This window comes from Ammospiza caudacuta, chromosome 17 (genome assembly GCF_027887145.1).
Source record: "Ammospiza caudacuta isolate bAmmCau1 chromosome 17, bAmmCau1.pri, whole genome shotgun sequence".
NCBI lineage: Eukaryota > Metazoa > Chordata > Aves > Passeriformes > Passerellidae > Ammospiza > Ammospiza caudacuta.
The window spans coordinates 1,198,376-1,224,522 of record NC_080609.1 but is presented as its reverse complement, the minus strand read 5'-3'; the positions used below and the strand labels follow the sequence as shown (position 1 = coordinate 1,224,522).

General features: G+C 42.0%; 1 protein-coding gene across 3 annotated transcripts; it reads left to right on the top strand.

The window, feature by feature from the left end:
- The first annotated feature begins 250 nt into the window (after positions 1–250).
- GLYR1 (glyoxylate reductase 1 homolog) lies at positions 251–26,108 on the top strand. Of its 3 annotated transcripts, none has more exons than XM_058816394.1 (16): positions 251–306; positions 2,344–2,380; positions 3,332–3,411; positions 10,210–10,348; positions 10,921–11,163; positions 14,172–14,258; positions 15,143–15,199; positions 16,258–16,308; positions 16,456–16,529; positions 18,261–18,360; positions 19,591–19,701; positions 20,002–20,103; positions 21,085–21,247; positions 21,661–21,840; positions 22,393–22,517; positions 22,843–26,108. In XM_058816394.1, exons 1-16 carry the CDS (start codon positions 269–271, stop codon positions 22,915–22,917), a joined length of 1,662 nt encoding a protein of 553 aa, XP_058672377.1. In that variant the 5' UTR covers positions 251–268; the 3' UTR covers positions 22,918–26,108. The 3 variants fall into 3 exon arrangements, with proteins under 3 accessions (XP_058672377.1, XP_058672378.1, XP_058672379.1); XM_058816395.1 differs by having other exon boundaries at positions 19,591–19,703; positions 20,007–20,103; XM_058816396.1 differs by lacking the exon at positions 10,921–11,163.
- Positions 26,109–26,147: the final 39 nt, after the last annotated feature.

The following is a 26,147-nucleotide window of genomic DNA, read 5'->3' as shown; positions in this document are numbered from 1 at the left end:
CGGGGAAGCAGCCCCGGAAGCAGCCCCGGGAGCGCCCGGCGGAACGGGCGGCAGCGCTCTGCCCCGCCCCGCGCGCCCATGGGAGCCGCCGCCGTCCCGGCGTCGCGGGGGGGGGGGAGGGGGCGGCTGCCGCTGACAGCCCTCCCGTACACGTGACGGACCGCCTGCCCACGTGATGCGCTCGCCCAATGGGCGCGGCCACCGCCCCCCTCCCCCTGGTCGTGCTCCCGGCAGCCCCCGCGCGGCCCGGCCGGTCCGTGTCGGTAAGATGGCGACCGTGAGTCTGAGGCTCGGAGATCTGGTGTGGTGAGTGGCGGCGCAGGCTGGGCGGCGGCCGCGGAGCATGGCGGACTGGGCGCCTTTAGCGGAATCAGGCTGCGGCTGCGGAGACACTGGCGGGGCTGTAGCCGGCCCTGGGAGCGACGCGGCGGGAGCCGAGTCGGTCTGGGCCGCGCTGGGCGCTGTCAGCCCGCGGTGACTTCGGAGAGCGGCTGTGGGCAGGGTGGGGCTCGGCAGGGCATGGCAGTGCAGTGGTGGGGCTGCTGCCGGGTTGCGGGTATCGCCGCCGCCGTCCCTTGGGCAGTGTGGGAGGAGCGGCGGGAGGCAGCCCGGAGCCAGGGCACCGGGCGGGCGGGAGGCGGGCTGGGCTGGGAGCCGGGCCGGCACTGGGGAGGCTGGCGGGGGCGGCGCATGACAGAAGGATGGAGTCAGATGGAAGGATGAAGGAAGCGGGACGGAAGGACGAGCGCTGCGTGGTTCCCTTGTAAGCCCGGGCTCGCCTCCCGAGGGATGCGAGAAGGGTTAGAGATAGAAAGTGTTTATGGAGAGCCACGCACCGTTTCTTGGCAGTGCTTTAATGAAGCAACACAACAGTCCAGCGTTTCCTTGCAGGTTGGGGTGTCCCTGTGGAAACCCCCAGAAGCCGTTTCCCCTTGTCACTGCGATCTTACCCTCAGATAGTCAGAGCTGTGATTTCGTGTTTCCTGATGGGGAGAAGTGAGAGCATTCCACCGCGCCCTGTAAGCACCGATTAAGTGCATAGGTTTCGTTGTGCTGGATGGGCTAGGCTGTCCTGCCAGAGCTCAAAGAAGTAGCTGATTTCCAACACGTGAATAAATGCATGCATTTATAATGATAACCCAGATAAAAAGAAGGCTGTGCTTCAGACTGTGACAACTGCAGCTCTCATCTGAAAAATTTGCAGTGCTGGGAAGTTGTCTAATTTATATAGCAAAGTAAGTAAGGATTAGTTAATTTTAGCATATGTATTTCACATGAGAATTTGGGGAGTGTTACTCTCGGTGCTGGAATGCAGATTATCCTGCTTTAGTTTTGTACATGACAGCCAGGTGCTGTCCCTAGAGCTGTCGCAGGGAACTTTTAACAACGAGACAGCAACAGCAGAAAGGGTTTGCTGAATTTTTTTCTCAGTACAGTAATGGAAGCATTGAATATGAGACATGGTTGTGGTCACAGCTCTTGGCAGTGTTGCTGCCTGCCCTGGCTTCTGAATCCTCTGTGCAGCACTGCCATCTCAGCATGCTACAGTGCCACTTGCTGAGAAGTTTTGTGTCAGGAGCTGTTGGGCCCCAGAGGTTCTTTGCCCGTCTCTTGCAAGACACTTGCTAATGGGGTTTTGTGAGTACTGCAGCACAAGTCAGTGACAAGGGTGAAATAAGGATAAAGCTCACCAGGAAAGCTGGTGAGCTGGGGGCTAAGACTAATGTCTCTTCCTCCTCTGTGATTGTTTCTAGTGCCTAGTTTTCATAATGGAAACATTTGCAAGTCTAGAAAGTAAGCTTTTCTGCCTTTCTTCTATGGGTCTTCATATCTTCAGTTAGTGTGGTGGTGAGCGCTTGAAGAAAGTGATAATGGAACACCTGTTGAGGGGATCATGCTATTAATGCCTTTCTGCACAAATCAGAACCTTAGCTTTCTGTGCTGGGAGTTGGTGGCTGCTCTGCTCACCAGCTGCTCTAGACAGGTAGATAGAAGTTCTTAACCTGAACTTTGGTCTCATTGCATTCCTCAGTGTTTTTTTCAGCTCCATGTGAAGAAATCTCCACTCCTATGGTGCTGCAGTGCCTATTACTCTTGTATCTTGCAGACTGTGTTACTGCTACTCTTCTCTTCAGTTCTGGCAGTCCAGCAAGGTCAAACAGACTGTCCAGAGACCTGAGTTAGGTGCAGATGTCAGCCGTGTGTCCTGCCTTGAACAGAAGGTTTTGACTACAAACTGTAACTCTTATTATGAAAAGCGTGACATAATATGAAAAAGCAGGCATTGGGATAGTTAGTTTTTTCTCTAGTTCTAGTGCCTAATAATTTCTTTTTTTTCTCTAGGGGGAAGCTCGGCCGTTACCCTCCATGGCCAGGGAAGGTGAGGTTTGTTTGTGTTTATTGTTGCTTTTTTTAGTTTTTCAGGGTTTGTTTTTTTTTTTTTGTTTTTTTTTTTTGGTGTGGTTTTTTTTTGTGTTTTCCTTCTGTGTAAGGAAAGCTTTGCTTGAAAGCATTTCAGTTTAGATTAATACCGGTTTTCTTGTTTGTTCTTTTACACATCTACCCCACAAATCTAAAGTGTGAACTAGTGTAGGGCTTTATTTGATATGTTATCTCAGTCTGTCAGTAAGAGCTGGTAGTTCATGTGGAATGAAAAGCCAACAGAGAGCCAGCTCTGGAACTGATTGTGTTTCCCAAATTTAGTTGTTTAATCCCTGTCACTTTCTGCAAGACATGTTTCTTTTCTTCTATAGTAAGTTGGCTAAGAGTACTGTCTTAAATAATGGAAATAAGGAGTCTGGCTTCTCAAGATACTGTTTTAGAGCTGTCGTTTTTGAGAATTATCTAGGGTGGTTTGATCCTACTTCTGGTTTGGTTGGGGTATTTTCAGATGAAAGATTTTTAAAAAGGAATTTTATATGCCGTTTGTATTCCTTCTACTTCTCAGAAAGACCTTTTATCTTATATGTTGTATGAGGGCTAAGCATGCTGAGGTAAGTTTGAGTCAGGTAAAAGAGTGGTCAATGTGGCTGACAACTATAAACATTTGGTTATTGGGTCAGGTTAACACCAGGGTCCTCTACAGGTGTCACCTTGTAACTGAATGATAGCTTTTCTCCTTACCAGCATTTTAAAGTTGATAAGCAATTTATTCTGCAAGTAAAGACAAAGTTTAAATTCTTAAGATTACCTAAGTGGAACAAATTTTTATTAATGCAAGTTATCCTCCTAATCAGATTTTAAAAAAATCTATAATAGCTGAAGACTGGGTGGTAAAATCACAAAATTTGTCACTATATGCTTTTTAATTATGATTTCTAATCACCTTTAGATTGTTAACCCACCTAAAGATCTGAAGAAACCTCGAGGAAAAAAGTGCTTCTTCGTGAAGTTTTTTGGAACAGAAGATCAGTATGTACCTCCTTGTTTTCATCTGGGGAAAATATTGTACCACACAACGTGGATCTTTTGTGGAAGAAATATTTACTAATATTACAGTGCAATGTAGCATTGTAAAGGATTCCCTTTGAACCACACAATAAAAGAAATTCAGCTGTTATTGCATGCTATATCTGCTCACTGAGGTGTATGAAGGGTATAAAAACTTAGCTTTAGGATTTGAGTTGCTGTGATAGCTCACCACTTTTAGGTGTGACATGACTGTGTCAGGTTTTAGCATGTAATGAGAAAGGTACAGCTCAGAGTATTTTTTTTCTGCTGCCAGAGGAATAAAAGTAACTATATAATTGTCATTTGTGAAAGAATATGCTGTCCTACATGCTGATTGAAAACATTCTAGCCGTGCTTTTGTAAGACTTCACAGTATAAGAGAGCCAAAACTGTTTTAGAGTTCCTTTTTGCAAAGCAGAATTTAATGATTTCAAATGTGAGCAAAATCATAGTTGTCTTAGATTTAAATGATTACAAACTAAGTAAAAAAACCCAATGAAAAAGGCCCCTGAGAACTTGGATGTTTTGTGAAACTGAAAATTATTTTGATAACTTTTCAGTTTTCCTCTTTATTTTCTGCTATTAAGTCACGGAATAAAGAAGAAAATTGCAAATATCTGTGGAAGACTAAAAACCCCATTACTTTTAGGAAGAAAGATGACAAGAACTGAGGCCATTTGGTGAATGTCTCTTAAGGAAATTATTTTTCACTGCTAAATTATTTTTGCATAATACTAAAATATTTTTCCATTAAGAAATGAGGTCTAAATTTGATGGAGGAGTAGTGAATGCCACATAGTAATGGGAATGTTTGGATCTCTAGTAATTTGAGGCAGGTGAAGGTTGATTTGAGGCCAGAGAAGGTTTTTTGGTGGTGTTATTAAATATGATTATTTGAGCTAATAAATTCGGAGTTGAAGTGGATTATTTCTGTCCTGATTATTTGTTTTCAATTCTTGTATTTCACATTGAATCAAATACAGATTTTTTTGGTATTAAGACAAATGGTCAAATATCTTGGATACTGTAGCTGAGATTAATAACATGATTGCAAATGAAGAGTTCAGAGCTGCAAAATAATTGGGATTTCCTGCAAGATTCTAGAGCTCTGCCTCAGGCAGATTTGGTCATCTGGCACAGTGAAGTAATATGGTTGTTGCAGTGTAGCCCCTTCCCCACATTTCCAGCTTGTGAAATTTAATTATATCATGCTAGATAATCAAGAATTAGAAATTTACTTGCTTTGATTGATACCTGAAAATTGAATAGAAATAAAGACTATCACCTTTCTTTCAAATAATGTTGATAGAGACAAGAGACAGAAGCTTGTGTGCCTCTTCTGTCCTAACTTGGAATGTCAGAAGGATGTGCTGGTTAGAGTTGTGCTGTTCTAACCAGTGTGTTGCCTGAGAAAGTTCTCATATGTTTGATTGTGTTTGAGCATAATCAGCCAAATCAGGAAAAATAGAAATTATTTCACTTCAAATGTGAAGATGAAGAGGAAATCTTTTGTACTTCTTTTGTACAAGTAAACTAGTGGGTTTGGCAAATACTTTTTTCAGGTGTGTGGATAAACAGGACTTGGAAGGTAACTGAGAGAATGTCACCACCTTATGAACAGCCTGAGGAGCAGCAGAGTGCAGAGCTGTCACTGTTCAAGGGGAGATGAGGAGTGCACTTACCCATACCGATGGTCTAGTGCATATAGCTTCTTTTTTAGCACCTCACTTCTTTGGCCGTGTTCACACTGTATGATGGCATTTCTTTACCATGGATCCATTGCTGCAGCTCTTGTATTACTGCCTTACCCTTTGAGGTTGAACAGGAGAGGATCTGGTCATCAGCTGTTCACCTCTTGTCCAGTGCATAGAAGGCAAAGGCGAAGCTGATTTCTGGATACAGTCCCTCCCGTGAACTTCTGAGGGTTGTTGCCAGCCAGTCTGTCAAGAGGTAGGCAGTGTCAGACCCTATTTTAGACTTACTTCCTTCTGAGGATTCTTAGATGCCTTCTGTGGCCAGAAATGCGCCTGTTCCAGGCTGGGTGCAAATTGTTCCCCACTGACTCAGGTGGCTTTGGTTTGTCATACTAAAGTTTAAGGAGAAAGATGTTTAGAAGTAAAAATTGATGTGCATGAGCAGAGCAGAAGGGTAAATAAAAACATACTGATGAGTTTGGCAGTGGTTTTGGTGTAGTGTATAAGTTTTGGTTTTTTGTGAAATTATGGCTAGCTCAGGATACAGCACAGGGGAAATGCATTTTCCTTTTTCTGCAAATTGAATATTACCGTGTACTAGGCCTTTGCAATGATGCAGTGACTAAGGAAATAGATTAACTGGAAAGCTGTGAGTACTTTTGGTCCAACATACAGAGGTGAGAGCGTGAGTACATTCTGACTGCTCTAAATCCTGGCTTTTGATAAATTTTCTACAGAGCACTGTACTCCATGTGTTGTGTTGGTGGTGTTAGTTTCTTCTGTTACTTTTGAAGGAATGGGTTTTCTGAAAGATAAGGATTCTCTACCCATGGAAGCAGATTTTGCTTATGTTTAAACTGTGAAGTACATATATGCTTTCCCACAGTGAAAGCCACCTGATGTTCATAGTGATGAAATACCCATGTCCTGTTCTAAGTGATTGTGTGCAATTAAGACAATCATGTAATGTCTTTTTATTACCTTGTTTTCCAAATTGATAAGGTGTTCTTTCTAGTCTGCCTAGGAGTTGTTTTTCTGAGTGTCTCTTCTTAGAGCAAGTCACATTAAAAGGATTCTCTGTCTAAAATCAAGAACAGTTGATGTTTCCTGCCCATAGACCTGACAAGCATGTAACAGCATCATTACAGGAATCTAAACAAAAATTTTGATTTAGTTTAGAAGTGGAACTTAGACCTCCTATCTGTGCTTCTAACTGTGCTTCTCAGATAGTATTTAAAATCCCCGTTTATTTTTATCTCCTACAGTTTTGTTGTAGGAAATCTTTGTAGATATTTCAGTAGTCAAGTAAGAACTTTTATTTTGCTGTGTATGTGCATTTATTGCTTTTAGTAGTTAAAACTAATAGACTGGCTGGCCTGCAAGTCTTTCTTGGTGTGTGTCATGCAGTTAAAAACAGTTTTACATTTTTTAGCCTGCTTAAGAATCATTATGATGTTTGTTAAAACTTAAGATATAATTGCTTTGAAGGTGTCTTTCCACTGTGATTCTATAGAAATACTAGTGATGGTCCTGCAGCCCTCAGAGATGTGTGTACAAACACAGCCATTCACCTTTCTTCCTCCTTTGGTATTCCCTGATAGCCAAATGGACTTGCAAGTCATGTATATCACAGTCTTAACAGGAAGCTGTGACAGCCCATTCTTCCTTACAGCCTTTTGTAGCATCAGTGTGAAACTAAATATGGTGGGGTCAAGGGGCACTTCCTGATTTTATATATTAAGGGAAAAAATGGAGGAAGCTTGCAGTCAAAGACGAATGTAATAATTTGCAGCCCTTTCCATCAGGCACAGTAATTTTAACACAGCGCTCATTACCTTTCCATCCCCCATGTCCTGTTGGGATGAAAGCACCTACCTTTTTCTTTTGCCACAGTTTTCCCTGGTTTTCAAGGAGAGAGTAAATTCAGGATGTAGTCTTTCTGAAATGTTCTTTCAGGTCCTGACATGAGAAAACACTTGCTTTAAATTTGCCAACTGTTGGAAATACACCTTAGTAATCTGAGGGTCTGGAGGGATGGGCTGAACTGATGGCGTGGGTGAACTTGTGTTCCTGGTACTTCTCAGTGAGGCCGATTATCCCATGCAGAGCTCTGTGTTGCTGTAGCAGAGCCAGCTGGAACATTGATCAACATCCCTGCAAGCACAGTACCATAGCTGAAAATCACTACAGACAAAACTCTTCTGTCTCGTACTGAGGAGGTATTTTTTTGCACAAATTTGAAAAACCTAATACTTAAATTTCCTTCAGTATTGGCCTGCTTCTGGATTTCTTCTAAATATCCCTTCCTTTATTCTAGTATGATATAGTCATTTTTGTATTTTTTTCCTAGGAGTTTATGTCCTAAGTTGCAGAGTTGAGTTGAGTTACTTAATTTATGAGGGTTGGGATGTTCCCTTTTAACAAAGGAAATCTGTCTTGATTTGTTGTATGCTCACACACACTGGCCTTGTAAATAACTAAGAAATTTTCTTTTGATTTTTAGAACTGGTTGTGTTAGCATTTAGTGTGGGCATCTAAAGTGCTATAGTCTAAAGCAATAAAATTTTTCCCAGACTGCAGTAAACAGAAATTTGGAGATACAGTGCTACTGTTTTCCATCCTTAGCTATATGGTTTGCAAAAAACGAAGATTGGTGGATATTCTTCCATCTCATTTCTGCAGCTTATCATTAGGAGTTGGTATCTGTAGACAGGAAGAGAATGGCTGGAATGGTGAAGGTTTGAAGATCTCCTTGCCTGTGCCATGGATTTCAATCTGGTGTCTCTGCATCTATCTGTGCCACTGTTTCCATGTAACTGCAGGTCACTTTCATACTTGTCTCTGCTTATTCTAACTTTTGCTTATTGTTCATGTTAATAATGTGGATTTGACATGGGCAGTGGTTTTCTAAGAGTGGTATTTTGGAGACGATGAGGAACAGTGTGAAGAAATTAAAAGAGAAAGCCATTGCTAATAGGTATTTTTATTACATCTTTTCACTTTGCATGTAGCCCATTCTTTAGAGTTGCTGGGTGACTGCAGCAGTATGAATGCAATGTCATCTTAAATATGACATCTTCAGTGTCATCACTAATGTTCTTTTCATGCATTGATTCATTGCTGAATCAGGAGAGAAACAGTAGTTAATTTTATATGTTGTATCCTTGAGGCTGATCTAAATACTGGGCTTCATTGGCCTTGAGGGTATTGAGATCTTGTGTATAAACACAAATAGTTTTGTTTGGTGAAAAGTTCTTTAGTTTTCAAGTGCTTGAAACACTGCACGCAATTGGTTTGTGGACATTGGTGTCAAAAGAGACTCCTCTCTTATGGAAGGTTTTCCAAGTAGGTGATGCATAAAAAAAACTGGAAAGGAAAAGACCAATTTAATTTTTTCCCTGCTTTTTTAAAATTTATTTTTAACTGAGGCAGCATTTAAGATTGTTTTTCACTTATTAGTTTGTCTCTGAGATTTCTAGTTCTTTGTCCTGGTGGATCACAAGTGCCAAGATACATCTTTGAAGCTAGGAACCAGAAAAAGCTTTGTACTTCGGGCTTTCTCCCTACCAAAGGAAAAAGAATGAGAAAGGAAACTAATGTACCTGTGCAGTGAGGAGTGATAGGATGTGCAGAAACCTAAGAGAATGCCTTGAGGGAAAATAACTTATTTTTATTTAGAAATTCAGTCCTGCAACAACATTTAACATGTTTTTTTATATTGTGGTCGAAAGTTTGGTTTCCTTTATACATATAATGAAAGGCTTCTCGTGAGCTGGTGCTTTGTGGTACACAGGGATGTTTGTCACTGTTTGTCATACAGGCAGGCTTTACAGTGTAAGATAATTTTAAGGTGTGTTTCACAGTAATGCCTGGGCAGCTGTGAGAGATACCCTGAGTATCTGCTGGACTCAGATTCTAGTCTGAATGCAACGATTTGACTTATTATATAAAGCCAGTTCTTAAAAAAACAATGTAAACAAAGTGAAAGGATTCAGCTTTGCATGCCAGAGCACTGGCTTCTTTGGAAAGGATGCTGGCATTTTCCAGTAGCTTCTAGCAGGTATTGTCTCTGCAAGTGAGACCCAAAATGTTTCATTCTACTTTATTAAAGTTGATTCCTGATTACAAGCAATTTACAAACAATTGCTATTGCCAGTGAGGAGAAAGGTCTTAATATTTTTTAGTTTTAGAGTTTATTTTGTGGAGAGAGGAGAAACAATCAAGATTCAACAAAGCATTGCAATTATTTTTTGTTGTTTTAGTCTTCATTTTCAGTTTAACTATATAGTGTCTGAAAATGCAGCCTTTAAATCACTTCATCTACTTGCAGAAGCTAGACTGCACTGGGGAATATTTAAAACCTGTATATGTGGATAGTCTTATGTAACGTAGGAATACCAGGGGCCGAGAGAAAGTCTGATTGCTCCAGTCAGAGGCAAAGGAAATAGTTATTTTTTCTCATAAACAAAATTATTGTTTTCATACAGAATACCTGGGTACATCAGAAATCAGTTCAGCAATGAGCTGTTGCTTTTGTATTAACTCTGTGTGGTCATCTCTATAGTGAGAATACATAATTTTGGAGTTTTTCCCTTACAGTTCTTTAGAAACCTGTATGCTCAATATATTTGAACCAGGGATTGATAGCTGAGAATTGTTAGGTGAACTTTACTCTCGAGTAGATTAGTGGTATTGCCTACTTTACCTGGAAGTGTGGGTCTGTGGGTGTTCCTCATGGTGAAACAAGTGCAGTCATTGGGCTGCCGTTGTTTTAAATGCGTCTTGTGATCACATCCAAAAGCTGTTTTGTCAGTAGAGAATAATGCTTAAAGGGGGACAGTGCTAGGATGAGAGGACATAAAACTTAAGAAGTAACAAAAGTGCCAGAAGAAAATTCTCACTGAATTCAGTAATAGCAGCCCTTCGCTTTCTAGATAGGTAGTGAGTTTGGGCCGTTGTCATCAGTAGAGCTGGGGGAGAAAATGTAGCTGTGTGTTTCTCAAAGCAGGAGAATTTAGAGGGCTGCAGTTTGGAAAATATAACGAGCTTCTTTTTTTGTTTCAAGTGCTTGGATCAAAGTGGAGCAGCTGAAGCCTTATCACCCTCACAAAGAGGAAATGATAAAGATTAACAAGGGTAAGCGCTTCCAGCAAGCTGTGGATGCTGTAGAGGAGTTTCTTAGAAAAACCAAAGGCAAGGACCAGGTGAGTGGCTTCTTTTTCACTGTGTGCTTTAAAACAGGTTTTGGCATGAATGATGATTAGATGCCTTGTTATGTGAAAGGAGTTTGTTGTCTCTGGCAAGTTGAGGAGAATTGGGTTTTCCTTCCTTTGGTTTTTGGGGTTTATTTCCGATCCTCTATTCTTCCCTGTTAAATCTTGTTTGGTGGGGAAAAGTGATTATTGGATTATTAAATGATGAAGAAACTGAAGAGGCTAATTGATCTACTTGTGATGATTTTATAAAACAGTCTTAAGTATTTGGTATCAACTAATCTTGTCTTTAGTATATTGGAAGTGCAAGCAGTCCTGGCAAGTCTTCAGGTGGCCTGTTCTGTTACATGCTTACTTAAACTGGTGTGTTTTTGCAGGAGAACTAACCAGGAACTTCATTCACCAACTCCAAAGGTCTAACAGATACGTAGTTTTCAAGTTACTGTGCTGTTGTTTTACTTGATAGTAATCAGCACGGGGTCCTTCACATCCTTGGTTTTGCATGAAAATCATTCCATCTCTTCTCTTCTTTCCTTACCATCTTCTATTCTATAATCTCTCAGGCGTCTTCCCATAACTCCACTGAAGAGAAGAATCGGCGTAATTCCAGTGAAGAAAGAGGCAAGCAATCTGCTGGTGAAGAGAAACGCAAAGCCAGTTTGTCTGAAGGAAAGGTGAAGAAGGGCACAGGGGAAGGAAAAAAGAGGGTTTCTTCTGTCTCGTCAGAGAGAGGATCAAAATCACCCTTGAAAAGAGCCCAGGATCAGAGCCCCCGAAAGCGGGGGCGTCCACCCAAGGATGAGAAGGTTTGTGTTGTGCATGTCCGCCAGTGCCCGTGGACTTGGCAGCTGGACTTGAGGTCTGACTGGCACCTTGACTAACAGGCCAGCAGGAAGAATCAGTTCAGTATCCCTTTTTTTTAAGCTTTTCCATGTTGCTACTTCTAGACCATTTGGCTGCCTGATACCAATTGGCAAGCATATTGTTGATTCTTCCTGTGATTTTTAGCAGTTAGTTGCTGTGAGTGGCTCTGTTTGTATCTTTGAGAGGGCTTTGAAAGCTGTATCAGGAGACTCCATTCTTTCGTCTTGTCATCCCTCGAGTTCAATTTGTGTGGGAAGGATTAGCAAAGAGATATGGGTCTTCATCTGGCTCCTGACTTCTCCCATCTCATCTGCTTCATATGATCAGGTGATAAGTAGTTGCTCAACTTCAACCTCAGTACTCACAGAGTGAGATATCTTTAAGGGCTAGGGCTTAAAGAAGAAATTCATAGCCTGGGGAATCCACCAGAAGAATTGTCTTCATTTCAGCTTCTGTGCTTTAGGATATGTTCCCATCATCCATTCTGAAGGAGCCTTAATATTTTATTCCTACTACTTCCCTGATATTTCTCTATGTTGTGGCAGCACTTTGTCTACCCTCATATAGAGTTCCAGCCTTTTTATTATGGAACTCACTGTTGCGGTCTAGATCTTCCTATTCCAAATGGATATTTATTTTGGTGGATTATTACAAGTCATATCCTTCATCAGTGACTAAACCTGAAGACAACTGGGAGACCTCAACTGAAACACCGTATGGCAACGTGCTTGCTCATCTGTGCTTCAAGGGGATCATGATGTGCTTCACAGTCTTTTCTTTTAGTCAGGATGCAAGTCAAGATGGTGGTCCTTGCTCTCTGGAATTGTGAACAGATTGGCCTTCGCTGGCTGAACAGCAGACTATCTTGGTGTGGTAAAATGAAGCTGATCATCTCAGATACTAGCTGTGAAGGCATCATAGAGTAGAGTCATAGCATATCCTGATTTGGAAGGGACACACAAGGATCATCAAGTCCAACTCCTAAGCGGTTAAAGAAAATATTGGCTCTTTTTTAGCACCGATGTGTGTGAAATTAGGCTGCGTAACAGATCCCATCAGTTTCTTCTATTGAGGGAAGTTGGAGGAGGGGAGAAATGTATGCATATTTATGAATTAAAACTAATAATTACAGAACTTGTCTTGACTGATGCAGGAAAATGCTTCATTGGCAACATAGTTTTCACTTTTCTAAGTGTCTTCCTATAAGCGTGTTGTGTCTCCACATATTTCTGTTTAAATAAGCCACAAGACCTTTTTTTTCACTTGCAAAATGATTCTGTGTCTTTGAGCTAGGTTCATTCCAAAATTAATCAAAACTAATGGCTGGGAGAATTCTGATTGTGCTGACACATTGCATGCATAAGTTTTACTGTGTTATTTACCTTAGGACATCAGAGTGCTTTGAGTGAGCAAATTGTGGTAGTTGACATTATTTTACTGGCACCTGACAAGCAGACTGGTTTTAAAGTTGCCACACAGTGGTGGCCAGCTGTGTGATAACTTCCTGGCCACAAACCAGGAAATGAAGCAGGATAAGGTAGAAAAGTAAGCCTTATAGCTTCTTGAAAGTGGCATATAAAATAATTGCTATGAAAATATAACAATACTGCCTTAATACTGGTTTTCAACCTATGAAATAATTTTAAAATCTTGTCTTCTTGCCTGGTTCTCATAAATTCCTCAAGTTCTTAGCCCTAGAGTAGAAAACGTTTATGTTGTTGTCCTGAATTAATATGATCCTAGGATTTGTGGGTTTTTTTCCTCTGTTCCAGTCCAAATTCTGGCCTCCAAGTAATAAGAATGCATAAAAATCAAGAATCCAGTTTTTGCTGAGGTGTGCTCTGTCTAGAAAGGCTGTGTGGCCATACATGATCATTTACATACTCTTACGTTTAGGCTTATATGAATATATTTGAAGGAGCAGCAGAGCTTCATAGGTATCAAAGCGGGTTTTATCCACACTTCACCAGCTGGAGTATGCAGGAGACTCCCTAGGCAATACAAGGTTGGAGACTGATGTCTGCATTGTCCTGCTAACCCTTGGACAGTTGCATCGTTCTAGGTTACTCCTCCAGGACTCTTACTCTGTCTGTTTTTGCAAACAGTGTTCTTCTCTTGTGCTTCTGTGTGGATGCTAAGGTATATTGTGCATTTTCAGGAAGTAATTTCGGGGGGGAGGTAATGTGACTCCATTTCTGAAGCCTCATGTCAGAGGAAGACAGCACGTATTATGTAGAAGTCCTGTGCGTTCTCTTCATGTAGCATAAAAACACAGATGTCTATAGCATATATTGATGACCTATAGCATAGAGACTTACTTTAACCTATATGTTTTGGGGATATAAAAGATTAAGTTTAATCTGCTCAACATCAAAAGCCTCAGTATGTTAAGTACTATCATGATACTACAAACTGGGGCCTATGGAGCCGATGGGGCAGCCCACATACCAGTTTGTCTCATGGATTCTGCAAACTTGAGCAGATGTGGCTGTCAATCTTATGCTTTGAAGGTTCTCCTGATAACAGGTAGGCTATTCTATTGTGACAGGGTAGGATTAAAAGGGTTCGGACCTCTCATTGTAATGGTGTTCTTCACTCATTTGTTAAGTGTTTTGCATCCACCAGAGGAAAGTACGTGATCAAGCATGTTTGTTTTCTGCTCATTCCGTAAGTGCACAAATGCAGTGATTCCTCTTAGGTATGAAGAATGGACTCTCCAGAAACCATAAATCTGGTTGAAATCCTTAGCTGGCAGTTGATACTTTTTCTCACCTCACCTGTATTGCTAATACTCCGTGTTTAAATATGAATGCTCATGGAAAGACCTGTGAAATTGAAGGCTTTTGTAGTGCTTTCGGAGCTCTCTATGTGTGTTCTAATGATCATCATGCTGTGACCTGCTCCTGAGTCAGATTTTAAGGTCTTTGTGATCCTCCTTCTGTCTCCTCAGGACCTCACAATTCCAGAGTCAAGTACAGTGAAGAGAGTGATGACTGGAACAGTGGCTGGATTTAAATGGCCGCCGAGTGTGAGCGAGGTGAGAAGCTTTACAACCTCTATGTTCTGAGTTTGTGGCAGCAAATCTAGAGCCTTTTGTCTGGCTGTAAAATAGCCTGTTCTTACATTCTTGTGTTCCAACGTATTGCAGTATAACAAAGTTGAACAATATCCCAGATAGTTCAGAAGTATGCTGGGAAATGAGTTTTCTGTCTCTGTGGAACTACTTTGCAGATTCAAACTAAACTTGCTGTACTAAAGTTTACACTTCTTGTTTCAAAAGCATTTCTGTGACTGACTTCCCAGGAGTGGAGGTGATCTGGATAGTCTCTCCCTGTCTGAATGCTATCACATGGGGTGCTTACATTTGATTTCCTTCACAAAGCAGCTTTTGAAAGCCTTTCGATTTTGTTGAGTAAATGAGTGATCAGTAAAGCAGAGTAAGAGCAGTGTGATTCCAGGCTAGTACGTGTGATACTCGCTGGGGAGATGAGGGATCTGGGCCTTCAGTCCTTGTTGGTGTTAGGATGGGTTTGCTTGGCATGTGACAGTCTTCACTCAATTCTCAGAATGCTGCCTTATGGAATTACTTAGAACCTGGAAAATAAGTGTTTTCATTTGCTTGGGAGAGGAAGAAGTGCAAGATGAATTTTCTTCCTCCCATGTTAATACTGCTTGTATACTTCTTTCCTACAGATGTCCAAAAATGAGGAATTTGGTTTGAATGGCTTTGGTTTTGAGAATGAAACAAAATGTAAACTACTTAATTGAAACAGATTCCTTGTTACAGCTGATACATTTTATGTTTTCTGCCTTATGCTGTTGCTCTCATGCAGCTTAGGGGAGCGAGGGAATTTTGCTGTGCTGTGGTAACTCAGTGACTCTCTTGATTTATTTCTGAGGCTGTATTTTCTCTCTTTGTAGCCTGTGAAGGACAGTGATCCACACTTTCATCACTTCCTGCTGAGCCAGACAGAGAAGGTAAGGATTTGGCAGACAAGATCATGTTGCTAGATAGCTTGGAGTCCTGCCCTTTGCTGGAACTGAATACAAGGAGTATGCATAAAGAGCTCCAGAATTCTCTTCTTTAGGGGGTGGCAGTTAGATTATTTGAAGTATTCCAAGCCTGAAGATTTAGAGTGATTTAGCATTAAGTACAGTAAATAGTTTTAAGTAATTCAAGATTGTCTACCACTAGTTTTTGACAGATCTGATGTAATAAATTGTCTAGAATGAACAGGATGGACAGGAAAAGCTTTTTTTGTGTTCAAAAATCCTGTTGTTTGATTGTTTTTGATGGTTGTCCTGTCAGATTCTCCATCTGGATAGGCTTGCCAGTTCACTGAATGTTGCAAGAGAACTTCCAAGACCAGAAAAGCGCCGTGTAAAATACAGCCTGTTTATCTCCTGAGAGTCAGAAGTCTTGCAGGATTTTATATTCAGCAGTGAACATCAGGAGGAAAAGGAAAGATCAAATTAAGCATAAAAGGATTTATATCTCGCTGAGGATCTGGGCAGAGCCAGAAGGATTAAGAGCTGCTAACAGTTTTATCTATACAAGCTCACAGTAAGCAGCATGGGGAGAAGCAGCCTTTGCCTTAGCATTTGTAGAAAGCCTTCTACATGCCTTCTCATATTAACCAGAAGGTTTTGGTTCCACAACTTGCAGAGAGATAGTGAGTGTAGATGTGAGGCTTCATGGCAGGCTTCAGAGAGCTACATGTTAGGAGTAGGGATGGCCTAGGTTCTGGTGCCTCCAGAAGAGCCTGTTATGGGAACTACAGAAGGGAGTTTGCAGTGCCTTTGTCAGAAGACAGGGTGAATTGCTGGGGCAGGGTGGGAAAGAACGATCTTAATATCTTGCAATATATTTTAGGTTTTATTTTCTCCGCTTGAGGGAAGCCTCAGAGTTGTCCTGGTTTGAAGGTGGTGGTGGGTGGGTGAGCTCCCTGCTTCTGTGGAATAAGGATATGGTCTGTTTGCTCGGCAGAGTAAATCAGCACTGTCCTTCCCCTGAATGCTTTGTCTTCTCCATACAGCCAGCTGTCTGCTATCAAGCCATCACAAAAAAGCTGAAGGTTTGTGAAGAGGTAAAGCAAATCTTCATTTTGATGGATGTTTATTGTTATGAGGCGTTGCGGTTCTTCCAGAGTTGTGCATTAAATTATTTTTATTATTATTTTTCCCCTCTCTTTTCCCCACCCCCCTGCCCTTGTCCCCCCACCCCACTCCCTCAGGAGACAGGATCCACCTCCATCCAGGCAGCAGACAGCACAGCAGTCAATGGCAGCATCACACCTACAGACAAAAAGTAAGATCTCCAATACACTTCAGCCATTTCCTTCCCAGCTCACACATGCAGCCATTCTCCAGCCTGTCACTGAGAATGAATAAACCTAACATTTCCCTTTAACTGCACATTGCTTCTTTCCTTGTGTGAAACTGTTTGGGGGACGAAGGTGGAGAGAGGCACCTAAATTCAAAGGGTGCTGTGCAATACAAAATTCAGAGTAAATTCTGTCCTGGATACATCTGCAATTCGGAGTGTTTCTGCAGTTGTTTTTTTCAGTAGGTCCCACTGCAGGATGTTAGCAGCAGTATTCCGAAGTGTTGCATGAGATAGGAGGATAAAAGGGGATCTCTCTCCATTAGTTGACTGGGGTCATTTAATAGCTCTCCTGAGCATGCAGAAGACAAAAGAAAGAGGGAGATGTGTTCTCCCATTACAAAAACTTTGCTGTGTGGCACATGAGCTTTCTGGTTTCTCCTAACACACCCATTCTCTTTTATAGAGTGAGAGAAGGCTAGCTTGAGCTTCCTGTAACTTCTGCTCTGTTCACATTGAGTTCAGGCCACTCTTGCTGTTTGCTGTTGGGGCAGTTCTCGTGGGATGCCAGTTCTCACTTCTACTGCAGGGGAACAAAAATAACAATGAAGCTATTCAGGGAAAACAGTCTCTCAGGAAAGTGCATCTCAGAGGTGGGTTGTGAAGGAAGGAATACCTCTGCTGGTTTCGAGACTTGAAAATAGGTAGATCTTATTTGGGCCATATAAGGAGCCTGTAGTCATTTGCTCTGCCCTGTCTAAGGGCAGAAAGAGAAAAGGCAGCATGGCTAGCTGGGAGAAGACAGGTGCTGCTGTAGTGTGGCTATTTCTGCAGAATTAACTACTGGATTTGCCAGGTAGCTTTTGTTGTGGTGTTACCTTGGATATAACTGAATGCTTCAGAATCTCTGAAAACTCTGGGTTTTATGAGAAACTGCATGATGGGTAAAATGGTTCTTGCAGCAATATCTGCAAGAGGAATTTTTGTTGTAGGTGATCATAGGGACTTGGTGGCATAGTCTCTCTTTTTTGAATGGAGGGAGCAAAATTCTTTCCAGCTTGTGGGAGGAAGGAAAGGCTGTTCTCTGGGACTGATGGTGACCTGTACTGGCTCAATACTTCCTTTCTTCCTTTGCCTGAAATGGCAGCTGTAGAACAGGGACTAGGTCTTTGGTCTGGCATGATGCTTAGCACAGTAGTCTTAGCTAGACTTTATCAAAACTAGGATACTAATGTATCGTTCAATTATACAAGCAAACATTGTATGTGTGACTTAGTTTTAAAGTCAGAAGATTAATAATTAGAGAAGCACCTGCTCATTTCTAGGTGTGCCCTTTAACTTCAGTAAAGCAATGACTGTCAACAGAAAGCACACAAAAAGCAATTTTTAGAAAGCAAAAAACCACACATAAACCATCTACCCCAAGCTAACAAAAAGAATCCAGATCATCCAAACCTTTAGTACTTAGGTGATCTTCTGAAATAGGCTAAAGACTTTGTTCAGGAAATTGTTAGGGCTGCTTGGTAAGCAAAATAAATTTCAGCTTGCTTTTAAAGCTCAGTATTTGCCCATTGTAGCTGTGGTGGCAGTAGAACATGTTTGTTTGGGTATTTTTTTGTGCTGATGATGTTCCAGTTTGCTCTTTGTCATTTCCAGCACCATGAGAAGCTAACACTGATTGCTCTCTCTTGCATTAATGTTTATCTATACCCTTAGAATAGGATTTCTGGGCCTTGGTCTGATGGGAAGTGGCATTGTCTCCAACTTGCTAAAGATGGGTCACACTGTCACTGTCTGGAACCGGACTGCTGAGAAGGTAGGCATGTGCTTAAGCCTCTGCTAAACATTCAGTTACCCCCTGTATCTCATGGAATCATCTGTCAATGGTGTCTGGGAGGATATGCCAAAGAAACACAAGGATATGCTTGCCACCTTGTTTTGTCCTGTTTCCTATGTGCTTGTTGGTGGGCATGACTAGGTGCAGCTGTGGTCTGTTCTAGTGTGGTCACTCTTATGTCAGCAGTCTCACCCCACTGTCTTTTTGTGTAAGAGGAGAGTTGTCAGAAAAAATACACTTTTGTATATTACACCCATATATGTGTTGAAGAATGAGTTGTAACATGCCTCTGAAAATAACTACTGATGTGAATAGCCATGGTCAGTGTATTGTGCATCTGTGAATAGCCATTAAAATACTGCTGATGTGAATTGCCATGCAACGTATTGTGCCAAAAAGGCCAGGTGCAGGGAGTTATCCCAGAAGATTGAGGGTATGGTAAGATGCACTGCTCAGCTGCAGGTTAGTCTACATCTGTTGTGCTAGTCATGTGGTAACAAGTGTTCTGTTAAAGACCTGCTGTGTCATGAGACCAGGATGGAGAAGGGCTTTATAGGAGTATTCAAAGTGAAAATGGAGCTTATATTGCATTGCATTTATATACTAGACAGTGTTACTCTTTGTAGTGGAGTAGGAATATAGGTAGCTGGGGGAGATGTGGTAGTTGTAAGATGCTGTGGAATAGCAGAGCAGGAAGGGCGCTGTGGTTACTTTGTTAAAAGGGGACTAAGATTTATTTTTTTCAAGAGCAAAACATGGCTGATATGAGGGGATAGGGTAAGAAGGAGCTAAGATTTTGAAGCAGCAGCCCTCTGAAACACACTCATCTCAGATGTGCATATTCCTATTACTATCCAGTAACACATGTTGCTATGACCTTTAACCAATTTTTTTCCCTAAATCTTCCTTTTTTTCCCCCAATAATTTCTTGCCAAACCCACAAATTTCTTACTGTTTCACCTTAGAGTTGTATTTCTTTGTGTCTTTCTTTCAAAGTTCTTCACCCCTTCTTCAGAAAAGCTGCAAAAAAGCCCTGCACACACACATGTGTGTGTAGACAAACCAACAGAAGAAGACAAAGTTGTGTAATTAACATGCCTGTCTCCTTTGGAGTTGTGTCCTGCAGTAGAATTTTTACAGCAAAGTGCAAAGAATCCGTTTGCTTGGTATTTAATATTTGTCTTACCTTTGGACTTGTGCCTTTTGCAGTGTGATTTGTTCATCCAGGAGGGTGCACGGCTGGGAAGAACCCCTGCTGAAGTAGTCTCCACCTGTGACATCACGTTTGCCTGTGTATCAGATCCAAAAGCAGCAAAGGATGTAAGGATTAGCTCTTATTTTACCCCTGCTGGTTAGACTGTGAGATGGCAGTCACTGAATGCTGGTTCTGATTCCTGCTAACCACAGTAGCCTGGGTCATTGTACATCCTGAGCAGTGCAGCTGTGTAAAAATAAATGTCCTAAAAAAAATGAAGCATTTTAAAAATGAAGTCTTTGAGGACTGGTTCTGATAACCCTCTGGGGGTCTGCCACTGTAGTGCCAGACTCAGCTGGACTCCTGCAGAAGTGGGGTTTCTCTGCAGACACCCTATTGCTTTACCGCTCTTCTGTTCTCCACAGCTGGTGCTTGGTCCAAGTGGAGTGTTGCAGGGGATTCGCCCAGGGAAGTGTTATGTGGATATGTCCACAGTGGATGCAGATACAGTCACAGAGCTGGCCCAGGTAATCACCGAACTGAGCCTCTTAACAGCAGCAGGTGTTCGTTCAGCAGAAGTTCTTCAGTTTCTGTTGGTAATAAAACTTTTAGAGGTCCTTGGGAGAGTCTCAAGTTCCAGGCAAACAAGACAAGTCTTCTTTGTCAAGTCTTAACCAGCAAACATGTTCCCTGGTGATACCAGCGAAGTTGTAGATTGGCAGAGCTGTTACCTGACACCATTGCAAACAGGTAGCCAAATTTTGATCCCCTAAGAAATATTTGTAGACAGGTTGGTATTCTGTAGCAAACTCGTGAGTAAAACCCTATCTAGATTAATGACTGATGAAATGCGAAATGTGCCTAGTTTAAGTGCTCTGGTTGGGGAAAATTAATGCCTTCACATTTCATTCTATAGAAATATTATTATAGGATTTCTGTAGAAGTGTTCCGATTACTTCTGCTGTGGTATCTGTGATTTCTTTTTTGACATCTTGCTTGTTCCCCACTGCCCTAAGGCAGCATGTGTGGTTTTACAAGGAAGGGGAACTGGTTTTGTCAAGTTCTAAGTAAACATGTTGTTGATGCGCTGGTGTGTAACATTAATTGGGAGAATGCAGATCACCCGTATTAGTAAACATCTGGCTGAAGAGATCTGCCAAAGGCCTTTCCTCTGTGGGAAAGAGGGGAAAATACAATGATCAGTCTTCTGGGGTTCTTATATGACATATACACCTTCAACATTGGTCCCTTGGCCAGTATAGGGTGCCATGACTAAAGCGTGTCAGTTCAGCTGCTTAAAATATACACAGTAGTGATGGGTGCTGAAGGGTTTTGCATGGACCCTTCTGGTCTTAATCACACTTTGCAGGATACATCACAATAGTGCTTTCCTCTCCTGTTGGAGCTATTTGTTCTGCTTTAAATTTCTGTCCTTAGTGGCAGGTATGCCTTAAATTATGTTCCTGCTGCTGTTCATGCACAGCTAACCAGAGATGTTCTTCTCCCAGGTGATAGTGTCCCGAGGTGGTCGCTTTCTGGAAGCACCAGTCTCAGGAAACCAGCAGCTCTCTAATGATGGAATGCTTGTGATCCTGGCAGCTGGTGACAGGGGTTTATATGAGGACTGCAGCAGCTGTTTCCAAGCCATGGGGAAGACCTCTTTTTTCTTAGGTAATTGAAATGTGGAGGGCCTGATAGCAATTTCTTAGTGCAAGGACTGGGAATTTCAGCAAGGAGTCTGAGATGTATATGTCACCTTTTCTCTGTGGGCAATGTGGGAAATTGGCTTGCTGCTCTGGAACTTGGCCAGTTTCAGAGCCTGCAGGCTAAGGTTTTTTTTTTTTGAATACCAGCTTATTTTGGAGGATCTGTGATACTTTCGGTTTTAAATAATATTTTCTTATTATTTCTCCATTCCTTTGAGTGCTTGGAAAATGGAAATATTTTCTGAAGTCTTTCAGGTCAAGGGAGAGATGCCAAGTGCTTGATGACAGGAATCTAACAGTGTCACTGCTGTGTGGGCTAGGGAGGCAGGGCTGCTACTTCTCTTCTGGAGGAATCCCAATGGTGTGTCTCACTCCCAGGTGAAGTAGGCAATGCCGCCAAGATGATGCTGATTGTGAACATGGTCCAAGGCAGCTTCATGGCAACAATAGCAGAAGGACTGACTTTGGCTCAAGTGACTGGCCAGTCCCAGCAGACCCTTCTGGATATCCTCAATCAGGGACAACTTGCCAGCATCTTCCTGGACCAGAAGTGCCAAAGTAAAGTTCTCTTACATTATTTTCTTACAGGTCATTTTTACAATCTAGCAGCTTTTCAGATCGTGGCAGAAGGTAGAAAATAACAACCCCATCTTCATCAGCCTGGGATAGTGGTTATTTTAAGCATTCTGGAAATTAATGCTTAAAATACAGCTTTTCAGATAGTGGCAGAAGGTAGAACATAACAATCTCATCATCATCAACCTGGGATAATGGTTATTTTGAGCATTCTGTAAATGAAGAACTGAGTTCCCATTCCTTCCCCTTCATAGCTGGGACTTCTGTGAATCTGAGTTAGGACTGCTTAGGCCTTAAGTCAGGATTTCATTGCAGCAGGGTAACAAGCTGCTTAGAAATCTTAGCTCACTTTGTCTGTGGGCAGTAGTGATATTAATCTACTGTGGCCAAATGAGGATGGAGAGTGCAAAAACAGGAGAGTTAAAAGTAGTGATCAGCAATGGAAAGAGAGATTGGTGTTGAATTACAGCCCCCTGCAGCATTGGCTTGGCTTACTTTTGTCATGCTTAATTTTGCATGGGTTCCTCTCCGCAGATATTTTGCAAGGAAACTTCAAACCTGATTTCTACCTGAAGTACATCCAGAAGGATCTTAGATTAGCTATTGCACTGGGCGATTCTGTCAACCACCCAACTCCCATGGCAGCTGCTGCCAACGAGGTAAGAGTTGTTCAGTGTTTAGATGTGTTCTTTAGCATTTATTCAACAGTGCCATTTGTCAATCGGAGACACAGATCAAAGAATTACATCATCTCTAAGACAAGGGAATAGTGATTGAAATATTTTTTTACTAGGGTAGCATTGGATTTGTTTTGATTGTAGAGACGCTTAGAATGTTACATCAGGAAACACAGAAAGACCTGGCATTTTCTGATCTCCACTTGGATTATTTGATGTCCTGTGTGGTTCTCTGGTTGCAGTGGTCAGCAAAGGAGTTTTTCTTCACACAAGAGCAGGCTCTGATCCTTTTCTGATTTCTCTTTAGGTCTATAAACGAGCAAAAGCCTTGGACCAATCTGACAACGACATGTCCGCAGTGTACAGGGCCTACATCCATTAGGCTGCACCCTTCTTACTGTTCATACGATGATGATTGATTAATATTATTATGATACTGGGTTTTAACTCTGGACCAGTCCATCTCTGTCTTTCCATTTCCTTTTATACACAAACTTTGAGACCTGCTGTGGTGAGCCTTCCACTGTGGCAGGAGGGGGGAGGAGGGGGCTCGGATTGTTGCAGTCTAATTAGAAAAATCCATGCCATGCACTGACAGTCGTGAGATGAAACAGCGGCAATTGTTCAGAAGCTCTGAGGCAACTCTGCCAGAAATCTGCTGCTTGGCTGCTTTAATTTTCCTCTGTTTGCTAGTCCAAGATGCTGTTTCTAACAATCCCTTTTCTTCTTTGCTGTGAAATAATGCAAGTGCTGGACTCTCTGTATCAAGGGGACAGGGTCCTTGGTCCCAAGTAAGGTGAGGAGCATGCCTGCTAATTAGCCACTGTTAGAGAACAAGGCACCTCCCATGGAGGAGAAGGGCAGTTCCAGGGGGTAAGGGGAGTTGAGTGCAGCACTGTCTTGATTCAGTTTCTTTTTAGACTTCCACTTCCCCACCTTGATGGAGGAATTCCTGTACTGTTAAAGATAACACATTGCATCCATGTCTTCCCCTGTACAGACAACTACAGCTTAGGGAATACAAACTGTACTGAAAATAGGAGAATACTTATGTCAATGAGACTCCTGAAAGGTTTATCATAGCCCATCCAAAACATCATTGGAAAGTAACACCTTTGCATAGAAAACTGCGAGACAAACATAGTGCCTACAAAACTGGGCTAGAGATTTTACTTGTTCCTGGCCTTAGCTTATGTTATGTTAGTACTTGTTTGGTTTTTTTTTAACCCTTGTAGTCAATAATTACAAAGGTGTCTTGGATTGCAGCAGTGTCACAAGCAGAGTGGTGAGTCTGAAAAGGGAGAGAAGAATGATCCAAGAGATTGAGATTCCTGAGCTCCTTTCCACGCTCTCTGGCCTTTGCATGGTTGTCACATCTGTTTGCCCATCTATAAAGGTGGGTGATGATTACCTACCTCACAGAGATACTTTTGTGTACTGCCTAGTGATCTTTATACATGTCAGATTTTCCATACATGTTCTTAGTGTTACTACTTTGGGTACAAGATAGCACAGCATGAGCCTTCTCCCTGTATCTGTGAACTCTGCTTATGGCCAGATACCAACTTCTAGAAAGACCAATAACTGAGATTGGGGAGGCTAAGACCACTGCTGAGCTTTAGTCTAGAGATGGGTGACATGAACTGCAGATGCCAAGGCTAGAGAACAGAGATGGTCTCAGTGTAGATAGCAGAGCAACCCAGAGTCCAAAGGATGCCTGTCACAAAAAATGCTCGGGGTGTGGCTTGGTTTTTGGTTTGTTTGGGTTTTTTTTTTTTTCCAATTCTCAGTATTAGCCTTTTGGGAGTGTTCTTGCATTTTAAATTTGAGTGTTAGAAAAATGCCAGTGAGAAACTTTGGCCAAAATCACTTCTCAAGTGGTACAATCTCCTTCCTCCCTTGAGCTGGGATTCTGAAAGGAAAGAAGACAAATTCAAATTAGGTTGTGTTCCTGACATCTGCCCCTGCCATCTTATTTTTTTTTCCTTGGAACTTAATGGCTGTGTAAGGAAATTTTCCCTGGGTTAGGATTTCTTACCAGTCCTGCTTTGTGCAGCATGTGTGTATGGTTCAGGGACACCTTGTTAAGAAAGAAAGAAGGAAAGTGTCACATACTCATTTTGTCACATACTCATTGAATCACAACATCTAATGCCTTATGCTGTAAATGTTACTTTGAGTATTTCACTTCCTGTGATGACTGTTCCTTGTGGGCTAATGCTGTATTCTGCATTACTTATATCCTATAGTGAACACCTGGCAACAGGGCTGTCAGACCTCACTGCCTCTTGGCCACTGTGTGTGGGCGATGGTAGTTCTATACCTGTGTTCCTTTGGCAATGCCACTGCCATTCTGTATGTAGGTATTCACGTTAAAGGCATGTAAAATTGCCAGCATAGCTAACCATTGACCTGCTTTGGCACACTGTTCTTCTCCACTCAGAACTCCACAGTTAGCATCTGAAGTCCTTTGTTAAACATATTATAGTAAAAAAAAAATCTCTCATATGAATTGTGCATTGTGGGCATCTGAGGGAAGTTGTGGGTTTGGAGGCAGGAAATGAGACTGAAGGAAAAAAATCTTTTGGGAGGAAGAAGGAGGTACTGTCCCGTGTGCAGAGCCAGTTCAGTGGCGTCCCCCCCTGTCCCTGCCGTCTTGCGCCAGAGTGACCGTGAATGGTGTGAGCAGTGGTAATGGAGTATCTTTGTTAGTTTGTGGTGCCTCTGGATACAGAGAGAATGCCAAAGGAGCTCTCAAGTCCTGTGACAGGTATTTCATAATGAATTCAAAGGACCAGTCCCAAGGCAGCTCACTGCTGCAGGGTTTGTTTCTAGAAATACTGTAGTTCCCAAGAATGGAGATGGTTATTTCTGTGGGAGTGGCGGATGTGGACTAGTTAACACTGTAATTTATCCTGGAAGGGTCTGACTGCAGCTTTCAGCCATTGTGGGTAGCTGTAGAGTGGCTGCAGTGCTGCCTGGACAGCTGTACAGTCACAGGTGTGCCCAGGAGAAGCAGGAGGAGACCAAAGAGCTCTGATGTGGCTCTGAAGAGGAGGGATGGAAATGGGGGAATCCAGACTGTTCCAGATGCCAGTTGAGATTGCTGTCAGTCTCACTCAGATTCTTGTATTTATGTCTGTAGCCTCTGAATGTGGATTTGAGTCTGTTCCTAGGCCTGGGATTTGAGGGAGGGAAGTGGGGGAAGCAATGGATTGAGAGATGCTCTAATAAAACGGGCTAGTTAAATGTTGTCCTAATATTGTTGACAATTCTGTAAAGTTTCTTTTTATGAAGATTTGTTTTAGAAGTTTGCTTTTTTTAACTCCCTCCTTTTTAAAGAGAAAATGTGACACTTGTGAAAGCTTGTAAGAAAAGCAGTTTCCTTTTTCCTCAATGATAGATCACATAGTTCATTAAGGTTGTGAATTTTTATTTTCCTGCCTTGTTTTTAATTAACATTTGTCATTCAGAATAGGATGTGTGAAAATGTTTAAATGGCAAAGATTTTTTTTTTTTGTGCAAATAACAAAGCTACTGGCAAAAAGAATAAAACTTTTCTTGGTAACTGAATGTTCTTGTGGCATTTTCTGAAGCCTATCAGAGCTGTCT